Source organism: Thamnophis sirtalis, unplaced genomic scaffold (genome assembly GCF_051295495.1).
Source record: "Thamnophis sirtalis isolate CommonGarterSnake01/CBP01778 unplaced genomic scaffold, rThaSir2_p1.2 scaffold_6, whole genome shotgun sequence".
In the NCBI taxonomy this organism is placed as follows: domain Eukaryota; kingdom Metazoa; phylum Chordata; class Lepidosauria; order Squamata; family Natricidae; genus Thamnophis; species Thamnophis sirtalis.
The window spans coordinates 60,091,258-60,113,404 of record NW_028261386.1 but is presented as its reverse complement, the minus strand read 5'-3'; the positions used below and the strand labels follow the sequence as shown (position 1 = coordinate 60,113,404).

Below are 22,147 nucleotides of genomic sequence, written 5' to 3'. Positions count from 1 at the left end.
GTTTTGAGATTTACAAACTGATTATGTATATTTTAAAGGCAGAAATAAAACTATTTTAAAAATATGTCTGTGCAGTCGGTTGTTTATTTTGTGGCTTGAATCAGAAACAAGCCATAGAAATGTGCTAAAATTCTAAAGTGCTATCACGGGTATTTTTCAAAACTTGATAATTGATATTTTAATCAGAAATGCAAGGGATCTAATCTGGAACCACCTTAATGCAAAAGATTGTTGTAACGGTTAGATACAATACTACCTGTTAGTTACATCAAGATTAACTTTCCTTTATGATTGTATTCAAATTAAAGTATTTTTCTGGAATTATCAGTTAGGTAACAATTGACCTTTGGTCTTTAGCAGGATGCTGAAGACCTTAGTGTGGCATGGGGCATCCTTAGTAAAGTAGAAGCACATATTCTTTTTTTTTTTTCAGTATTTAGATTTTAGAGTTCCTTCAAATTCTTGATATACTTGTATACCAGCCTTCCCAATATGAGTCCTTCTAGATGTTTTGCTAATATCCACATCAACCTCACCGTCAACCACTTTGAAGGTTGTATTTGAAATCCAAAACATCTCTGGTTGGAAGTCCACTATAAACCATGCAAGGGTTTACTGGAAAAATCCTAATTAGAAAATGCAGACATTGCTGCCTCCTATTGGTTTTCAAGGTCTTTGTATTTTATTTGCAAAGGAGATATATAATTGCATTTCTAGAATGATGGTAATACTGTACAATAATATTTTTATTGTTGAACCAAAGTGAATGTATACATAGAAGTAAGGCCAATATATAAAAATTAGTAGAAATAGTGAGCTGTAATCACACCTGATCTCTGTAATGTGTTTTGCAATCTTCACTTGTACTAAAAAAGTGTGGTGGTCTATTGTAATGTTATCACTTTGGTTCTGAAACAATTGATACATTCCTGGGGGGGATGAAGTTTTTTTTAATTGATACATTTATGTGGGCCTTAATAATAGTTGTTTTGGATTTTATTTTTAAACAAGAAAAAGTTGGTACATTGGACTTACCACGCTGTGGGACAGAGGATTTTGTAATGTGATATCTTCTTTCCATTCACACCCAGGGCAGAACCAGAAGATTCTCGGAGTGCTTTCTGGGGGAAGATACAATTTATCCACCAGTTTCAGTATGACAACTCCCAGGATTATTTAATGAAAATACGCTTCAAAAAATAAGAGTGTGTGTGTGTGTGTGTAGGATTAAACTGTGTAGAATTAGTTGCTTAAATTGATATATATCGAACAACACTTAGGTGAGCTAGATGCCCTGTTTCTGTTGTAGAAAAAGAACTTCATGTAAGTCAAATGGTCTTTAGCAAAATCAGGGCATTTTATGATATACCAGAGCGGTCCCTGAGAGTTGAATTTTAAATCTGGACAGTTTCTAGTCCTTGCTAGAAACTACCTTCTGTTCTGCCAAAAATGTTTCATCCAATCATTGCAATAGTTATGCTCACAGCATTTTATGAGAGGTGACAGAGGAGATGTGTCCCAAGCAATCCATACATATATAAAGTTATTTGGGGTCCACAGAAAAGAAAATTCTAGACTCCATTTATTTGGAAATAGTGGTTGGTGCTTACTTCTCCCCTTTTGCCAGTGGGGAAGTATATTTCCCTGGCTGGAACCACATTTGAGGTTTCTGTGCCTCCCCCAAATAATGTGTCCCTTGTTGCCAGTTGGGATGCTGCTTTGCGTGTGGTAGGAGCAGAAGGAATGGGGAAACTCCGATGTCCTGGTGGTGGTGATTAGGAATAGGGTTAGGCATATGCTGATTGGTTTTTGGTTGGTTAGGAGTTTCTTTTTTCAATCTCAGTAAGATCCATATCTCTAGAGGCTTTCTAAATAGATTATCATGTTTGAAGAATCTTAATATGAGGACTGATTTTATAACTTTGCTTTCCTGTATTCTACCCAAAGTTGTCACTTGTTGTCTACATTAGAATCATGCCTTCTGCTGAAAACTGTGTAATTTAGGTTAATATATGCCATAAAACCAGGCTTGCTATTATGATTATGCCTTGGCTATGGGATCAAAAGTCTAGGGAAAATGGAATAGGCAAGGAAAGTTCTTAGTATAAGACTAAGGCAGTAGCTAATGGATTCGGTATTATATAATCTTCATTCTGTCCTCTGGATATTCTAAAAGCATCTTTATATATTTTTAGCTTCCAAAATCAGAGGTATCATGAGAACAGGTCCAGGAATTTCCCTTTGGAAAATTATAGAATTTGTAGGCCGAGGGTTAGAGTTAGCGTAACCCTAGCCCTAACCCCATTTTACACCCAATTCCAACAGATCTAACAGAGGACCCATAGAAACGAACAATTCTGATTCTTTTAGTCTAGGGACTTACGGACTACTCCCCCCCCACCTCTAGTGGTGAAAAGACTGCTTTTCGGAAAAACCTGATAGATTTGGCACATGAATGTTAATCTGCTCAATCTAAGGAGAACTGTGTCTTCCTCTTCAACCAAATGTGCACGTGGGGGGACAGGATAACTTGCTTACCTGTTTCATATTTCTTCCCCTTGCAATCAGCCTAGTTCTTGACCATTGTAGTGAAAGTCTAGGGAGGAAGAAAGGGGGACAAAAGGGAGAACGGTGCTACTTTTCTCTCGTTTGCTTCTGTAAATTAATCTGGCTATGAATCATCCATAGTGGTATTTTCTTTCTATCTCCACTTCCATGGCTGAGTAGGGTGGTTTAATATAGGAAATCTGCGCCTACTTGGTGAATTCTTGCTTGATCCTAGAGATCTCTGGCCCATGGCTTTCAGGGAGGAAGATGTGATTCAACACCGGTATTCCATCTGGAGGGCAGAGAGGGCTAGGTATCTAGCATTGCCAGCTTCTGTCCCCTGTGATAGTTTTTGGATAGGGATGAACCCTCTGGAGTTGTAGGTGGAATGTGTTGATGGCCTGCAGCTTTGATAGTTCCCCTCTTGAAGCAGGATAGGGAGGTGACAATGGATAATGTGCTACTATGGGTGTCTTACTTGGCCTTAGCTATCTGAGCAGGGCAACCTATTCACTGACAAGAAGTTGTCTTTGGTGACTACTGTATGCACCTCTCATTTTAGCCCCAACTTGAAAGAGCCACCCAGAATCATGTGAGAGTTGGGTGGCATCCACATTTTATTAAATTAATTTATCAATATTATTTCCACAATCAATTATGTGATTGCTGTAGCTTTTATTTTTAATGGCCTATTGTCATTTTGTGAAACAAAGAGTATATCAAAATGGCTTTGAGAAAGTAAAGACAGCAAAGTACATGAAATTTGAGTTCAATGTAGGACTTGGCTGAAAATGTTCCTACAACATTAGCATTCTGCTTTTCGTAAGACTGTAAGATACGTGGAGTCAAGCAGCCAAAGTGTTTTACTAATAACTTGCTCAGGTGAGCTGTTACTATTTTCAGTGTACATTTCCTCCCTTCTAACTTTTTCATCCATACGCAGATCAGAACTCTGCCATGTTTTTGTGAATTTTATAAAATTTTACCTCAGCATAAATACAAGCAATAAAAAGAATATCTCTCATTACATAAATATATACATCTGAAAAAATGCAGTTTCTCTCAAAGATCAGTTAAATATGGCAAAATATAAAAATACAGCAACTGAATCATCAAAAGCAGATAAGGACTGATTAATTAGAATCTGGTTCCAGAGTAGGAAAAGGAAGGTGACTAATATACGGATCTTCAGTCACACAGCCCAGTATTTGCATACAGGCATATCAGCTTTCCTATCTTTGCTTTGTGCACACATGAATTCAGAAGCACAGTAGACATTACACAAGATGTGTGAAAATACACATTTCCACCAATACATGATCTTTTCAAATACAGTACATGGAAATATTTTTCTTAGACATTCTGTTCACATCTCTGTTTCCGCTAATAGACTTTCTCCAAGGCCTGATGTTACCAAGACCATCTGGGAACTAGAATCTGAAATGGAAAAAAGTTTCTTTAGCATTGACACTGGCAACTTTTCAATCTTCCGTTCGCCCCATAGATAGTGCTGCCAAAATCCAAAAGCAAAATGGTTAATTTTCAGCCTGTGGATTTCTCTCTTAACTTTGTCTCAAAATAACAACAGTGAAAATCCAGTGATCTCTTATCTAGTGATCACAGCAGTTCCCTGCAGGTTTCAGCACCAGGAGAGAAGGGAAGCCATCCCCAATTGCAGCAAAACCTTTTTAAGACACCAGGTTCATTAAGTCCCCCTTTCTTAACACCTTTGAAGTGTCTGTAAAGTTGCCAGAAATCTTCCAAGCAACAAGTTTGTAAAAACCGGCCGCTGAGTTAACATAGTTTCCAATACAAAATTAAATTAACAGCCTGCATAATGAAAAGAAATGAGGTAAACAGCAAAAAGCTTAATAAGAACTTAAGTTACAAACAAATTAAGGGACCAGACAGTTTTGGAATATTAGGACTTTTGTTTAAATTTTTGGGAAATAATTTTTAAAAACCCAGTATTTTCATGGTAATATGAATTAAGTCTATTAAAAAATAAGAAATAGAAATGTGAAAATTTGCAATTTTGAAATAAAAACACTAGAGGGGACTAAAGACTTTGGGCAGAAAAAAGTCCAATGACAAGGTTTATAAAGGATATTTTATAATTAATATAATTAATGAAGCACTGTTAAGCAGTATATAAGACTAAGTAGAATTGCTATTTCAAACTTATTTCACAAAGGATTGAAGGAGACTCACTAGGTGTTGTAAAATTTGTGATTCGAAAGTTCCTAATAGCTGAAAAGCAGTTAACAAGTATTTTCCAAAAGTGATTAAGAAAGGGAGAATACGAACCAATTGTCTTTGAGGAGCCAAATGGAATTTGAACAAAATGGCTATTCCCTCATCTCCCAGAGCTTTAAAGCTACTGAGATCACTGTCTCAAGGTCTCCCCACGAGGAATAACTATCTGGAGCACTTGTGGGTGATCTCAAGTCCTCTCATTGTCCGGAGAGAAATTATGGAGAGGCAGTCTACTCGCTGGGTCTTCATTCTGTCATGGTCAGCTTCACCTTTTGTGGTGCCATCTTCAGGTTGTTGCTTCTTCCCCAGAAGTCTTCCCTGCAGTTTTCTTGAAAAGATTTTGGAAGTGGTTTGCCATCTCCGTGAAAGCATTAACTATTAATTTATATTCAAATTTAGTATCCATCAGCTTCTATTAAGATTTCATCCTGAAAGAGGAATTTCAGTTCTAGATAAACTATGCCAATTATGCTAATACAAATAAATATTGGGATGAAAGAACAATACAATTTGGAGATACAAGTATAAAAACTTCAATATTACAAGAATGAGAACATATCCATTCTCCATCAATTTATGTGAAATATAGAATTCCTCTATATTTGAAAAAGCATCTCATCACTAGGAGTCTCAATTAGTGGGTTATTTAAGTATCTAGTCTGTTTAAACTGTCCTACATAGCTTAATATACTTTCCCCCTTTATAAAGTCAGATAAACTGACTGAAATACAAATTAGTTTTACAATATGATAAAAACATACTAAAGACTAAATGACCAGTGTTCTAGTAAAGAAAATTCTTTTCTTTCCAAATAAATCAAGATTAAAAAATGCAGTATCCTAATTCCACATCCGTGTAAATTTCCCACACAGTGTCACCTCCCATTCTCAAGAGGGAACCAATCTTACTGCTTTGACAGATCCAGGAATTCTTCTCTCTGGCCATCACTTCATGGTTCACAGTCTCATCTTCTTCCTCTCCCTCTGAAAGAAGGTCTGAGATTTGCTGCTGTAGTTCAGGACTAATGTTGTTCTCTGCCAGGATCAATGTCCTCAGAGCTGTTGGATAGTTTTCTACCATGTCCAATAAGATCTGAATTGAGTCAGAACAGAGGCATCATGAGTAACTGCTCACTCTAGTCTCTAGGTGACCAAGGAAAGAAAAATAAAATGTACTACAAACATCATGAACCGCAGTGATGCAGTGGTTAGAGTGCAATACTGCAGGGTACTTCTGCTGATCACCACTGCCAGCAGTTTGGCAGATCGAATCCCACCAGGCTCAAGGTTGACCCAGCCTTCCATCCTTTCAAGGTGGGTAAAATTAGGACCCAGATTGTTGGGGGCAATGTGCTCACTCTGTAAAACTGCTTAGAGAGGGTTGTAAAGCACTTTGAAGCGATATATAAGTCTATTGCTATTGCTATTTGGAGGTAGGAGAAACTTCTAAAGTAATTTACCAGATTCCCTGCATGGATTGACCGTTGTCTTACCTGAACGGTCCTTCTATGGGTGCTGCGAAGGGAATCCAATCATGGGTTAACTTAGCCTTCTAGCCTTGAGACTGAGTATGCAAATATCAAAGTTACGCCTCCTCTGACTGGACTTCCGTTTCCTTTTCAGTTCTTTACGAAGTCCACCGAAGGAGCATTATGTCAATCCTCAAACAAGCCGCAAGTCATCCGGCACTACAGAGTCAAGTCCAGTCAGTAACAAGTCAGAGAGTCACAATCAAAACGGAGCCCTGACCAGCCGAAGCTGCGGGCGGGTTTGGATTCCCTTCGCAGCACCCATAGAAGGACCGTTCAGGTAAGACAACGGTCATTCTCCTGTGTGCTGCTCCGGGAATCCAATCATGGGATATATCAAAGCAATGAACTCCCAGGGCGGGAGCTAGGCTGGTCAGGCTCCTCCGCAGACGGAAGGACCCTTTGCAACACTCTCCGCCCAAAGGACGCCTCGGCCGAGGCGAAGACATCAATCTTGTAGTGGCGAATAAAGGGCGAGGGGGATGCCCAAGTGGCCGCCCTGCAAATCTCTTCCACAGATGCTTGCGTCGCCCAGGCCGCTGTGGTGGCCGCACTCCTGGTGGAGTGAGGAGTGATTCGCCTTGGAACCGGTCTGGAGTGGGTGTCATACGCCAACGCAATGCAAGCTTTCAACCATCGGCCGATGGTGTGGGAGGACACCTTCTGTCCCATTGAAGATGGCTGGAAGGAGACGAACAGAGCCTCCGACCTTCGGAACGACGCCGTGCGCTTCACATAGCGACGAAGAGCTCTGCGAACATCCAGATGGTGCCACTGACGTTCCCGCGGATGAGACGGGTGAGGACAAAAGTCCGGCAGGACAAGTTCTTGAGTTCTGTGAAACAATGAGTTTATCTTTGGAAGAAAGGTCGGATCCAAACGAAGCACTACCTTGTTCGGGTGGAAGATGCAAAGATCCGCACGAACAGAGAGGGCTGCTAGCTCCGACACCCTCCTGGCCGATGTTATGGCCACCAGGAAAGCCGTCTTGAGTGTCAACAAGCGGAGGCTAATGGAATGTAGAGGCTCAAAGGGGGCAGCTGTTAGGGCCCTGAGAACCAAGGTCAAATCCCACGTGGGATAACGATGTACCGTCGGCGGTCGTAAGTTGGAAGCACCCTTCAGGAAGGTTCGAACTCGCGAGTGCTGGGATAAGGAGCGGCCTTGGCCACCCCCGACCACCGTCGACAAGGCTGTGACCTGACGGCGAAGCGTGTTTGGCGCCAACCCCTTGTTGAGGCCGGACTGCAAGAAATCCAGAACTTGGGGCACCGAGGCCTTGATGGGATTGACCCCGGTGCGCCGGCACCAGCGGCAGAAGGCCTGCCAGGTAGCTTCGTAAATACGGGTAGTCGACGGGCGACGGGCCGCTTGAATTGTAGAAATGACTTCGTCGGAATAGTGGAGGGCCGCTAGCATCTCCCGCTCACGTGCCACACGGCTAACTGCAACAGCTGAGGGCCCGGGTGCCGGAGAGCCCCTTGGTGGAGCTGAATCTTGTCGTCCGGAATCCTCCAAGGACGCGAAACGGACAGATGGACGAGGTCTGCGTACCAGGGACGTCTGGGCCACATTGGAGCGACTAGCAGCACTTCCGCCTGTTCTGTCAAGATCTTCTGAATGACCGACGGAAGGATCGGGAGAGGAGGAAAGGCATAAAGAAGGCCGGCCGGCCAACGGCTGCGTAGAGCGTCTACTCCCTCCGCCCCCGGAGTCTGGTATCGGGAGTAAAACCGGGGAAGCTGTGCGTTGTGCGGGTGAGCGAACAGATCCACCTCGGGCAGGCCGAATCGGCGAGAGAGTTCCTGGAAGAGAATGGGGTGTAGCTGCCACTCCCCCTGATCCACAGTCGCCCTGCTCAGCCAGTCCGCCTGAGTGTTGGCTTCGCCCGAGATGTGCTCCGCCCGAATCGATGAGAGTCTGGGCTCCGCCCAATGGAACAACCTTTCCGCTTCCAGCATCAGAGCTCTGGACTGCGTTCCCCCTTGGCGGTTGATGTGAGCCTTGGAGGCCACATTGTCGGTCAAGATTAACACATGGTGATGAGATACAATGTCCCGAAACTCCAGGAGAGCCAGACGGATGGCCCGCAACTCCAGCCAGTTTATGCTGTTCGCCAGCTCCTGATCCGACCATCGACCTTGGGCCACCTTGTCCAGGGCATGGGCCCCCCATCCGAATAAGCTGGCGTCCGTTGTAACTTGAACGCGGTCCGGCTCCTTGAATGGACATCCCCGGAGGAGCCTGGACGACATCCACCAATGCAGGGACCGCCTGGCCTTGCCCGGGAGCTGCACCTTGATGTGGGAGTGACTGGTATGCGCTCTTTGGAAGGGCAGCAGGAACCACTGGAGAGGACGCGCATGGAACCTGGCCCAGGGCACCACGCTGATGCAGGAGATCATCTTCCCTAGCAATTTGGACAGCGACAGCAGCGGTACTCGCCGATGGGATAGCGCATGATGCGCCAGGTGGTATATGCTCTGCCTCCTTTCCGGGGACAGGAAAACCTCGCACGACATCGAGTTGATGGTGGTTCCCAGATGAAGGAGGGACGTGGTTGGGCGCAGGTGGCTCTTGGGCAGATTGAGGACAAATCCATGGTTTCGCAATGCGTCCATCGTGACCTGTAGGTCTCGGAGGGCCTGATCTCGAGAGGACGACAGCACCAACACGTCGTCCAAATAGCAATTGATGCGTATTGGAATTGAACGAAGGGAGGCTGCCAATACTGCCAGAAGTTTGGTGAACGTGCGCGGGGCCGAGGAGAGGCCGAATGGCAAGGCCCGGTATTGATAATGACGGTCGTTGAAGTGAAACCGCAGGAACTTCCGATGTGCTGGATGAATGGGCACATGGAGGTACGCTTCTTTGATGTCTATGGAAGTCATCATGTCGCCTTGGCGGATGGAAGCCAATATGCTCTTTAAGAGTGCATTTTGAATTTTTGGTATTTGATATACTGATTGAGCTGTTTCAAATCTAGGATTGCCCTCCATCCCCCGGAGTTCTTTGGTACTAGGAACAAGATGGAATAAAACCCTAGGCCTCCCTGCCCTTTGGGAACTTGCTCTATGGCCCTGATGGTGAGAAGATGAGATATCTCGGTGTCCATAAGGCGCCGCTTCGACGGGCACCTGGGCACAGGGCACCTGATGAACCTTCTCGGGGGGATGGATAGAAATTCTAGCGTGAGACCCAAACTCACTACTTGAAGGGCCCAGGCGTCTGACGTGAGCTCCGCCCATCGGTGGGCGAAGGCCAAGAGACGTCCTCCTATGGGCCCTACCTCCTGCGAGTCAGCGGTATCTGCGAAAGGAACGGTTGCCCGCTCCTCGGAATGACCGTCTACTCTGTGCCTGACTCTGCTGGCGCCCCCTGTCTCTGGCCCCAGCTCGGTCCTGGCCACGGTCCTGTGCCTGGGAGAACCCCCTGGTATAGTTGGGGACGTAGGGAGCGGAGGTAAACCCCGAGTCCCCAGACCGAAAGGGCTGCCGTCTACCATAAGGCTGTGGTCTTCTGGTCACACGGGCACTTGTGGAGGGAAGCACCTTACGTTTGTCCCGAGTCTCAATAAGAATGGGATCCAGCACTGAACCAAATAAGGCCCCGCCCTTAAAGGGCGTGGATGCTAGACGCCACTTAGATTTGATATCAGCTTGCCAGTGGCGGAGCCAGAGCAAACGGCGAGAAGCCACATTGGAAACTACGGCTCGGGATGCAAATTTTGCCGCGCTAAGGGTGGCATCAGCAGAAAACTCTAGGGCCGCTATCAGCTTGGTGACATCCTGATGGAGGCGCAGTTCCTCCGGATCCAGCCTTTCCTGTAGTTGTCTCAGCCAAACTAAAGAAGTCCTATTAAAGAAGGAAGCTGCAGTAGCTGAGCGCAAGGCCCACGCCGCTGCCTGATGAGTTTTGCGAATGACCGATTCGGCCTTGCGGTCCTCGGCCTTCAATCCTTCCGAAATTTCAGAAGGAATTAACGCCGGTGAAGCAAGAGCAGCGATGGGAGCATCCACTGTGGGAAACTGCAGGAGGGCCTCCAACTCTGGAGAAGATGTGAAAAGCTTCCTATCACCAGACCCAGGGGGCTTAACTGCGGTCGGCTCATCCCACTGCTTTTGGATTAAATCAAGAAAAAGCTTGGGAGATGGAATAAAATCTTGCAGAGCCACCTGCTCAGCAAAGAGCCGCTCGGTGGCATCCAGGCCCACAGCAGCACTTTCTGCAGAAATTGCCTCCCCCATGTGGGCGGTAGTCTTGGCCTTATACAGCAGGGATTTGAAAAGAGTGTGCCTGAAAAGCCCAGGGGCCGGAGGCTGGTCCACAGGAAAACCCTCGTCACCAGAGAGTTCCCTATCCTGGATTTCACCTTCCTCCACTAAGGGAGATTGTGCGCTAAACACAGAGTGTAAAGGGGAAGGAGGATCAGTTTGCAGAATGGAAGAATCCCCTTGTACTGCTTGGGGAGCCAGGCCTGAGTAGGCCAGAGTAGGCCTGGAGACCTGGGATCTACGCGCTAATTCCGCATCCACCCCTCTGGAAATAGCCTCTGAGATCATGCTGTAAAAATCAGCAGGAAGGCCCAAATCCTGGCCCTCCAGAGGCCTGAGGCCTGCAGCTGTGGGGGTGAACGTGGCAGAGGGCCCAGCACGTGGAGGTGAATGAAGAGAAGCCCCACTAGCCTCCGAAATAATTGGGGGGGAACGAGGCCCGAAAGCCCCTACCTCAGGAATAGGGCCCTGGGGAAGCTGAATATCAGGGGACCAACCCTGCTCAACGACCCTCACCGGAGACACAGGTTGCTGAATCAGAACCGGAGGGGAAGAAATGGGAGCCCCAGATGCCTTGGGGGGAACCTTGGCCTTGTCTTTGCGCTTGTGCGACTTATCCCGAACAGTAGATGAGGCTCGAGGCCTGCTAGTAGAGGCCCTGGTCGCGGCCCTACTAGGCCCAGGGCTGGCCCCTCCCTCGCCAGGGGAGTGAGGCTCAGAAACTGGCCGGACAGTACCTTGCAATACCGATTGATCAGCCATGATTTGAATCTGAAAGAGCTCAATCAGCGAAACAAAGGAATGCAATTGAAAGCACTCGCCAAGAACGCCACGTGGAAGCAGAGACCAAGAGAAGCAACCTCCTCCCTGAGTCAGCAAACTCGAGTGAGGGAAAAGGGAGGGGCGGAAGCAGTGCGCAAACTCAAGCGCGCGGCAAATCTGCCTTCTCATTCCAGGTATTACTGCGCATGCGTGAAAAGCGCTTCCAAATAAGGCCACCGGCATCAAAGGCGCGAAATTCAAAGAAACCGCAGGGGAAAATTCCCAAACAGCCGATTCATGTAATCCTCCGGCAGCCGCTCCAGCGAGGGCACAAGGGAGGGAGGCGGGGAGGAGGGGAAGACCCGCTCCGACAAGCCACAGCCTCGGATCTGACCGCGCTCGCGGGCGGGTGCTATCCGGCGTGGTAGGCAGCGCTGGGAGACTCAGCTTCCTTGCGCGCTGAAGTTAAGGGAGGGCAGGCGGAGAACGCCCCTCCAGCTGTAGCGATCCGATATCCCTTAAAGGGAAATAGCGAGGGAGGAATCGACTGGCAGCAATCTGCCGCTTTACCTCCAATCCAGCAAGAAATCCACAGTGAAAACCAAGTAAATTCATCCTTAACCTTGAAAAATTAGCAATTAATCAAGAGAGCGTTGAAAATAAGTCTCGTAGGCTTGACTGAGTAAAAGAACTGAAAAGGAAACGGAAGTCCAGTCAGAGGAGGCGTAACTTTGATATTTGCATACTCAGTCTCAAGGCTAGAAGGCTAAGTTAACCCATGATTGGATTCCCGGAGCAGCACACAGGAGAATGCCCCTGTGACAGATTGGGAGGAAGCTAATCATCAGACTGCAAGAACAAGAGCAAACGGTTAAATGAGAGGATCCAAACTCATTGCAATGAACTAGGACATGCATTCAATTTTGCAGCTATTAAGATTGTTGGCTGAGCAGGGACAAAAATAGCCAGAGAACTGGAAAACGGGCCCCTGACCAGTCATTAGGAGTGCTGATGTACCATCACCAGCTTACCATGTACTTAGGAGCCAAGTGTGTGGTAGCACACTGAAACAACAGCTAACTACTTAATAGCTGGCCATCAACACCCTAATCAACAACTAAAAACCACACACAATCAGGCATCATATAAATACAACTCATAGAACAGGCACGTGCACACATTCTGAAGAGAGAAATTCCCTGAGGATGGGCTTCAGCATGAGCCTGAAAGCTTGGAAGAATAACCCTTTGGTTCTGGTGACCGACTCAGACCGAGTCTTGCAAGATCTAAAATGTATTTATTATGACATGGGATTAACAAGACTTGAACGGCCAATTAACCTAAAACAGTTGTATTTCTTTCTCTTCCCAATAATTACACAGAGCAAGTTCTGCATCACGAAAGAGAATCAGTATTTTTATCACTAATTCACCCTAACACTTGTGACTATGTCCATCTTTATTGATTCAAAACCAAACCAAACCCCACCCCACCCCACTCCCTTCACATCAAACCAAATCTAAGGGGAGGTAGGATGTCTTCCACATCATTAAAAGTTTTAAGTAATTGTAAATTCTTGAGTCCCTTGAGAAAAGGAAAAATACACGGGGAGGGGAAAATTATGTGCAAGCTTTGCAGTTGGTCACACTGACTTTCATGACAGGCAAGAGGAATAAGGGGAACAAAAAGAGATATTTCCTTACCATAGCCGACTGGTTGGTAAGTCCTGTCCCTTCCAAGTCTAAAACTTCTAAGGTGCGGCTGGATGCCACTGAAACAGCCAGCATCGCTGCTATCTGGTCACCTATGGAACAGAAAGCCAGATGATGTGAGAAAAACACAGTGCAGCTCTACCAGATGGACCCACTTCAAGAGTAGCAGAACGTGAGGGACATCCATAGTCATCTGAATGCTGAAAGTTTCTCCACTTTCCCTCAGATTATGGCTCCTAATGCTGAATTCCATAGTTGCAGCTTTATAAAGAAGATGCTGCGTTAATACTTTACCGCATGTTGACAGTGCAGGATGCTAGGCAATGTGAAAAAAATCTCCTTTTCCTCCTGCTTTTCATCCTTGGCAAACTATAGCCAAACAATAGCAAAAAAAAATAAAAATAAAATCCTCAGACACTGAGCAAATCTGAGTAATCCTTGTCTCTCCTTGTCTCTGAGTAGCCCTCTAGCAGTTTATGATTGGTTAGCAGATGAAAGGATATGCACTGCTCCTTGGGAACTGAGGTGTGTGTGGAGTGTAAGGGGAGGGGGTGTTATCCATCCTGAGAGGGCAAGGTGAGGTAGGGCATTCACAAATAGGGCCAAGATGTTCACATCTATCTCCTTTAGTGGGATGAGTAGTGCAGAGCAGCCTGGCTCACCAGCTGCCAAATCAGCTCAGCAATGCAGCTGGGAAGAGAAGAAGTTTCCATGGCAACTACTGTTGGAACTCCTCTTTGCCTTGCTATTTTTTGAAGCGGCAGCTGGGAAAGGAATAACTTATGACCACCAAGCCCAGCAGTAAAGTCCTACAGGATGTGGGATAGAATCCAGCCAATGACCCCACAAATGCCGCGGAATCTGCAGAGGTAGTTCATAATCTTGGTTCCAGATGGCCCAATAGTGCTCTGCTGCTCTTCCTTTGTGTAGAATGGGGTAGTCCTCCGTCCTACTTTTCCAGAATAGAGTACGTGATGATGGCAGGTTTGGTTTTGTGCTTTCAGCTTTCAATTATGGAGTGGTCTCTTAAGCTCTCTTTTATTGCTTCTTTTTTAAGCATGTGGGTGGGAGATTATTCCTGACAAAATGGGCCTGGCTTACAGACAAGGGAAAAAAAAAAGAGAGGGGGAAACTAAATAAGGGAAGACCTGACTGAAAATTTACCAAGTCCCCAACCAGCCTTTGAAGATCAGGTGGGGGAGGAACAGTCCCAACACATCCAGAAGACAATGGGCTATAGAAGGTTGGGATAGAAAACACCGGATAAGCTGGCACAATTGGGCTGATTTTGTAGAAAGCAGCTTCACCAGCTGCCAAATTTGCTTTTTTTCCAAGTAGCCTTCTTATAGTCCTTAGCTCCTCTTGATTAGAGCACAGAATAAGCTGATTTTAAATTACTATTGGTATAAGGCAACCATGTCAAACCCACAGACCACATCAGGCCCTGGCCAACGAGTAATGAAGCCCTACAAGATTTATAAAAAAAAATTAAAGGAAGTTTGTTATTTATATACAGTAACTACATATTTTATACGCTGCCCAAGATGATTCCTCTTCAGTCGATGAGACCCAGGCAAATCCAAAAACTGGGCACCCATGGCCTTCTAAGAAGCTCCGTTTGGGTATTATCTGGATTTGTTTTAAGATGCAAGCCTTAAATGTTATAACCTGTATAATCCCAGCAAGATCTCTAGTAGCCGGAAGGACATAGCCGGAAGGCGACACAAACACTGCCAAGTATCCAAATCCAAATAATCCTCTTACCCAGGGGGTTGTAGTCCAAGTTCAACACTCGCACTTGGGAACTATGAGCCACTGCAATAGCCAGACGTCCCCATCCCTTGGGGGTGATGCCAGAGTTTGCACTGAGAGTCAGTTCCTTCAATCCTAGGTATAAAAGAAAAGCCAGGTGACCTCAAGGCAATTTTTACAAAGCCTCTTCCATTCACTGAATTATTCATGTAGGTGAAACTTATCCAACCTTGATCAATTAACCTCAAAATGTATTTTCAATAGGCTCTTGTTCAAACTAGTACAATTAAACTACAATTATTTGGTAACCTATGTTAGATATAGGAGAAACTAGAAGTGGAGCAAAACATTTTCAGGAGCAAAAGGAGCTCAAGTTGCTTGAATGGCTGAGAGGCAAGCTCCAATAGAGTTATCTTACCACTCCAATTGTCACAATAATGCAATAATAAGCTAAATATTTGATCATGTTCTACCTTTCCCCAGCTAATGCCGTTCAGATGTGCTGAAATGAGAACAGAAATCCTAACCAGTAGGGCCCAATGTTGCAACTTTCAGTCCCACAACTTCCGGAGCACAAGATTGGGGAAAACAGTTTCAGGAATATTTGAAGTTCTACTCTCTGATTTTCCAATCCAAACGATAGCTACCGGTAGCCTTTGACTTACAACCCTTTTGTTTAGTAACCGCACAAAGTTACAACGGCACTAAAAATGTGACTTGTAACATTTTTCACACTTATAAATGGGGAAAGTCAACTTCACGGAGCAGCTGCTATGATTCACTTGACAACTATTGCAAAACTTACTTAACAACTGCCTTGTTAGCAGCGGAAACCTTGTGCTTGATTTAGTCATATGTCGAGAACTGGGAGTTATCAATTAAAAAAGATAAATATAACAGATTGGGCCTGTATTACAGTTTATATGTCTCGTCTGCAACCCCAGGATGCTATAATCAAAATATACTTTCAAAATAGAAGATTGTTTATTAAGCTATATTGAGAATATGTGTTTAAAATGTTGTATATATTCATTACCCTTTCACTTAGGGATACATTTCCACACCTGCAGCTGATTAGCATTTTACACTTCTCCATATGAATGCATATGTCTGAGCAGCTGAACTGATAATGTATGCAAACATTCTGTATTATAGAAATTATATAATTAGGTGAGATGTTAACAGTATTCAATTAAATAAACATATATACCGTAGTTATATGTTCCAGGGGAAGATTATTATGGTTTTAGATAATCAGAAAAACAAGATTGTATTAAGGTAAAGGTAAAGGTTCCCTTGCATATATGTGCTAGTCGTTCCTACTGTAGGGGTGGTGCTCATCTTCGTTTCATAGCCAAAGAGCCAGCACTGTTCAAAGACTTCTCTGTGATCATGTGGCCAGCATGACTAAATGCAAAAGGTATACGGAACGATGTTACCTTCCCACCAAAGGTGGTCCCTATTTTTCTACTAGCATTTTTACATTATTTCGAACTGCTAGGTTGGCAGAAGCTGGGACAAGTAACGGGACCGTTATGCTGCACTAGGGATTCGAACCGCCGAACTGCCGACCTTTCTGACCGACATGCTCAGCATCTTAGCCACTGAGCCACCATGTTCCTTTTAAGATTGTATTACTTATCACTTAATTTTTAAAATGTACCATAATATCAGGAAGTTCACTTATGAAACTTTTGTCTATTTAAAATCAGCATTTGATTGGATTCCTAAGGACGAATGTTTAAACAAGTACAATTACTAACAGCAACCTCAGATGATTGTTTCTTATTCAAAAACTTTATCCTTAACTGAAGGTGAAAAGTAATCATCACGGTCACAGTCTAATTTATTTCTAACTTGGGAAAGAAAAAATATAACAATATAACAGACATCTTTCCGCTTGCTTATATTTGAATAATAATATAGTGGTACTTTCCTTGACATCAGCTAGTACAAGAGAGCCTTATAGCTTCCCTGCAATCTATTGTATTGAGGAATTCTTAATTATCAATTTTCCTAATGGAAAAACGGAGGCAGGTTGTTTAAAAAAAAACTCTAGCCAAATACAGACAGCAGGTAAATTGAAAATATGTATGCAGAGCAAATCAGGTTTTACAGATCTCAGTAGGTTGCTTTCCAGACAGCAGTAGTTTCCTATTAGGCAGAAACTGGTTGAAAGCATACAAAATAATCTTTCTTTCTTAGGTAAATAGAACTAACTGCCTTATAAGTGGTTGCTCAGCTGTTGTGCCTCTATAATGTTTTGGCTAGATAGAAATGTTCCGTCCAAATTCTTAACAACTATGTTTGTATTATACACAATCAGCAGTCTAGATTGGTCACAACTGAAGCTGGAGCTCAAATGTATTTACACAATGCTTAGTTTAAACTAATCTTTCCTCTGATGGTTTAAGTTTCCTAATCTAACTGGAATGCTTTAAATCCTTTAGAAACAATCTTGGAAATAAAAAACATCCAGTATTATGAATTTGTCTTGGATTTAGCTCAGTTGAGTTTTTACAGAAAGCAAAACAAAACAAACAAAACTTAGTCATTGTGGTACTATTTATTAGATCTGTTTGCCACCCATCTCTCTTTGAGACAACTCTACAGGCTTTACTAAACTCCAAAAGGTGGTATTATTACCAATTACTGAATCTTGGATGCCCTGACCAAAACTTTATGCTTGGATGTTATCATTCTAATATGACTGCCCCAAATCAGAGCAGAGCCTCTACAATGTGTGTATGTGTGTATATGTTATATAACTGTGTGTGTGTGTATGTGTATTTATATGTGTATATAAACACAGATCTATTCATTTATTTTTGTATTATACCAAGGATCCATATTCAGCACAACATACATTCAGCATTTCCACTCTTGAATTCCTACTGAATCTGGGTTAGAAATTAGTGAAGAATAAGGGTGGGGGGAGAGATTATAAATTCAGAGAAGGCAAAGGTGCATTTTACTCAGTCAAGCATTCTCTGGTACTATTTCTAATAATTACAGATTTGATATTTGCTATATGTAGTTGTTTTGCAGAAAAAAATGCATGATATTTACAGAGCACCTTTTATGTTATAGAAGAATGCTTCACATTTCCAGGGTACAGAGTTTACCTTGAATATATATCAGTGGTGGGATACAACCGGTACGCCCCAGTATGGGCGTACCAATGCCTGCTGGGAGCACCAGGTACCGTTCTGGTATGGTGCTCTGGAGGGCCCACCCACCCTCCTTACCTGTATTTGAGCTGATAGGAGCTTTCGCGCACAGAGCGTACGGTGCCTGTGCAATGTTCCGCCAAGCAGCTGGAGCATTGCAGGTGAAGTACGCATGCACGTGGTGAACGCCGGGCCCGTTGCAGCGTACCGGTTGCAACGGGATCCAAAACCCATCACTGGGGTGTGTGGGTGTGTGGGTGTTTTTAGCAATAGCAATAGCAGTTAGACTTATATACCGCTTCATAGGGCTTTCAGCCCTCTCTAAGCAGTTTACAGAGTCAGCATATCGCCCCCACAGTCTGGGTCCTCATTTCACCCACCTCGGAAGGATGGAAGGCTGAGTCAACCTTGAGCCGGTGAGATTTGAACTGCCGAACTGCAGATAGCAGTCAGCTGAAGTGGCCTGCAGTACTGCACTCTAACCACTGCGCCACCTTGGCTCTCAAGAGCCCATTCTAGTTTCACATGAAAAGAAGTAAACTTCTGTTTTTAATATTGTTTGTGAAGAGTTGAAAATCATTTTTAATATAATTTTATTAAATGTTTAGAAACATTTTGCTTGAAACTCATTTATTCTTAACTCCCTTAAGCCTCATCATCTACCAGAAGATTTCTGGTTTGAGCCCATTGAACTAAGAAACCAAAGCCATAATTTCTTTTGGCTAAGGAACTCCCACAATCCCTTTTGCTTTATTGGAGCAAAAGACCAAAGAGACAGCTGCAAAAAACAACAGTTCGTCTCTTCCTTACCTGACTTGGCCCCATCAGGAGGAAGAAGGCCACAAATCAAGTTGATACCTTCATCCCCCAGCATGCAGTCTCCCAAATCCAAGGCCACAAGGGATGGATGGATGGATAAAGCTGGGTTGAGAATGGCCAGACCAGCATCTGTCAGAGGACTTCCATGAAGGCTGCATAAAGAAAAAGGAATTATAGTCTCACTTTTCTTTGACTTGCAAAGGATAAGCCTAGGTCAGTGTTTCTCAATGTCAGCAATTTTAAGATATGTGAATTTCAACTCCCATAATTCTGAGCCAGCATCCACACATCTTAAAAGTTGCTGACGTTGAGAAACACCAGTTGGCATATTTGCTGCATATTGTATTTGTTTTTCTGAAATGAATAAAACCAGGCACTGGTAGAAAAACTCAGGAAGGTTATACTGGAGGATAGGAATACCTGAGCCTTCTGAAACAGGGAGGAGAAAATGCTGATAAAATGTCTTCTCTAAAAGCGTATTGATACATATTTTCCTCTGAACTGTCTTGTTTAGGAGCCTATTTCTTTTGTTGGAAGTCATCTCGAAAAGCAGGGATGTCCAACCTTGGCAACTTTAATACATGTGGACTTCAACTCCCAGAATTCCCCAGCTAGAGTGGCATAGGAATTCTGGGAGTTGAAGTCCTCAAATCTTAACATTGCCAAGGCTGGACACCACTGAAACTTTTCTTAGGTAGATTCTTGTTCATGAAAGTTACTTGTTAATTTAGGTGTAAGACATTCTGCTGTGTGTGTTTTTTTTTATAATGAGCCTTCAAGTTCAGGTCAACTGTTCCATATCAGAGGCAGCCATCGGATTTGTTACTCCACGCTTTTTGTTGAGAAAATTTTGTCCTGATACCCTGTTTCCCTGAAAATAAGACCTCCCGGATAATAAGCCGAATTGGGCTTTTGAGCGCATGTGCTAAAAATATTAAAACACTGAGGTGACCATGTTCACTGCCTCCTGCACCTCAAAAAATAATAAGACCTTCCCAAAAATAAGGGCATGTGCTTATTTCAGGGGTCAAAAGAAAATAAGACCCTGTCTTATTTTCAGGGAAACACGATACTTATCCTTTGTTTGATATTCGACACACAAGCTAGAGCTTGTTGGTGTTGGTTGTCTTGCAGTGTTAGGTGCCTTGCGACTTACTACCCTTTCCAGCCAATAGTCACATGGGTAGCTCTTGCTCTCTACATGTCCCCTTGCAATCTAGTCTTAGTTTCTGTGGTAATTATGTATATTTTTGCACTTTTTTTCTCATTAGCACAGGTAAAGTGAAGTTTTTATTTTATTTAATCTATTAGCTTTAAGGTTTATTTCTCATGTAAAGTAATGATATACAACCCTATGTTTTTACATATTGCCTTAAAATGTGCATTGCCTTTGGTTTGGGTTAGGATTAGAGTTTTTATAGTTTTTGGTACTCATTGCATCTCTCAGAACCAATTAACAACCTGTAATTATAGGGACTAAAGCAGCTTTTTAAAAAAATTATAATAAATTTAAGAGGTCTGTCTCAGACTTCCTCTGAAAATGAATGCAAGATTTGGAAGCTCATTTAACTATTCCACCAACATAATGCGACAAAATATGGGTCTATGTTTGTGTCTAGGGTGAAAAATTGCATTCCTACTAAAATCGATTGGATTTTGACTTATCAGCTCCAGCCCAAATAGCAAACATTCTAATTTGTGGCATTTACTAAAGTCTACCTATTACTCTGGAGAATTCAACAGATGTGATTATCAATATTTAGGATTGGATAACCCCTGGTTCTTTAAAATGCATTAAAATCCCATCTCCCAGGACAGGAAGATATGGAATAATAACCATTTAACAATATTGAAAGGATAACAGAACTACGTTGAGGAATTCTAGGAGCCCACCCTCATGCTTGAGTACATTCCATTTAAGTCAATGAAACATAACTTTAAAAAAAAAAAACAGCACAACATTTGCCCTGCAGGATTTGCACCCCTGGAGTAAGAGGCAACATTCTCGGTTGATACTAATAGGAGGGCCTACTCACAATAAAGATTGGACAGAGCGGTTTGTCTTCAGAGCTTCAGCCAATTGCTTGACCCGATTGATATTGGAAACAATCCCTAAATTAAGATTAAGTTGAGCCAAGGAATGAGACTCTGCCACCCCCTTGCAGATGCGACCGAAATCTCTATCGGAAATTTGGCAACCCCGGAGGGAAAGCAGTTTGATGGAGTTCTCCCGCAAGCTCTCACAAATATCCCGAATTTCTGCACTGGATAAAGTCTCCCCAGAGATCTGAATAGATCCTGGCAACATCGCTCTGAAAACCAGCAAACACCTTCCGCAGTTGAACTATGTTAATCTGGATTGCTGCCCTCAAAAAAATATGGGAAACCCAGATTAGCGCACCGGGAGCGCTCTGCAACCCAGTTTAAAAAGAGAAAAGCAGAGCGTTACGAAAAGGAGTGAGCCGACAGTCTTTTAATCCTGTGTAAAATCGGAGGACTGGTGCGATTTTAAATGAAAGGAATGCATTGATCAAAACAATCTGCAATTCGGAAAAAATCCTGCCGGGCTTATTGCACGAACTGGACCCGCGGAGAAACATCAATCCGGGCTCCTGGTTGCATTGAAGTAAATTCCGAGTTAAAAGCTCGGAGGTGAACAGCGCCTGCCGTCTAGACAGGGGGGAAAGGGAGCGCGCACCATTTCTAAGGATGGGTGGAAAAGTGAGCGGACGGGTAGGCGGCGCAGCAGAAATGCCAGGAATACGAAATGCAAAATCCAAATCAGAGCCAAAGTCTTTCCAGGATTTAAAAATCCGGGGCAAAGCGGATCTTCTAGATTCTGCAGAAGCGGGAACTAGGAATCCGCCGGCGAAGGATCCGCCGAGTATCTTCCGGGTTTTCTTCCGTTTCAAAGAAACCCTTGCGCGCTTCTTCCAATCCGCAGAGCTCCAGTCGTCATCGCCGCCTTGCTGCGCTCTCCTCGCCGCCCCACCGGCTTTTCCTCTGGCACCAACCGAGGCCCGACTCCTCCGGCCCGGAGACTGCGGGCTCTGCCTCCCTTCCCCGGCGCCTCCTCCTCCTCTTGCTTTTACCGCACCCGCGGCTACCGCTGCAGCCCTTGATGCAGCTCGACCGACGCGCGGAGCGGATCCGGCCAGTCCTGCCTCCTCCTCCTTGAGTCCCGGGGGAAGGAAGGATCCAGCTTGATGTGGCGCTGTGCCGGTTTCTATGGCTACCCTCCGATACTGGAGCCGCTGCCGCCTCTTGTCAAGACAGCCACTCGGCGGTGCCTGCAGCCACCACTTTTCACACTAAATCCCTCCGCGG

General features: G+C 44.2%; 2 protein-coding genes across 4 annotated transcripts; both read right to left on the bottom strand.

The window, feature by feature from the left end:
* Positions 1-728: 728 nt before the first annotated feature.
* LRRC73 (leucine rich repeat containing 73) lies at positions 729-21,991 on the bottom strand. Of its 3 annotated transcripts, XR_015696959.1 has the most exons (7): positions 20,857-21,991; positions 18,812-18,972; positions 14,844-14,966; positions 13,071-13,171; positions 5,712-5,895; positions 5,073-5,231; positions 729-3,984 (listed from the first exon to the last, which is right to left on the bottom strand). XR_015696959.1 is itself a non-coding variant. In XM_014057100.2 (6 exons), exons 1-6 carry the CDS (start codon positions 21,126-21,128, stop codon positions 3,914-3,916), a joined length of 912 nt encoding a protein of 303 aa, XP_013912575.1. In that variant the 5' UTR covers positions 21,129-21,984; the 3' UTR covers positions 729-3,913. The 3 variants fall into 3 exon arrangements, 2 of the variants coding, with proteins under 2 accessions (XP_013912575.1, XP_013912576.1); XM_014057100.2 differs by lacking the exon at positions 5,073-5,231 and having other exon boundaries at positions 20,857-21,984; XM_014057101.2 differs by lacking the exon at positions 729-3,984 and having other exon boundaries at positions 3,991-5,231.
* On the bottom strand, positions 9,277-10,967 carry LOC148044989 (lamina-associated polypeptide 2-like). The gene has a single exon (XM_087719123.1). The coding sequence runs from the start codon at positions 10,891-10,893 to the stop codon at positions 9,631-9,633; it is 1,263 nt and encodes a 420-aa protein (XP_087575249.1). The 5' UTR covers positions 10,894-10,967; the 3' UTR covers positions 9,277-9,630.
* Positions 21,992-22,147: the final 156 nt, after the last annotated feature.

Bases quoted from the DNA above. Each gene is read 5' to 3' on its own strand.
- LOC148044989 (XM_087719123.1), bottom strand. From the start codon at position 10,893: ATGATCTCAGAGGCTATTTCCAGAGGGGTGGATGCGGAATTAGCGCGT.
- LRRC73 (XM_014057100.2), bottom strand. From the start codon at position 21,128: ATGTTGCCAGGATCTATTCAGATCTCTGGGGAGACTTTATCCAGTGCA. The intron at 13,172-14,843 runs GTAAGAGGATTA...TCTGTTCCATAG, and splicing joins CTTGGACTACAACCCCCTGG to GTGACCAGATAGCAGCGATG. The intron at 5,896-13,070 runs GTAAGGAAATAT...GACTCAATTCAG, and splicing joins TTACCAACCAGTCGGCTATG to ATCTTATTGGACATGGTAGA.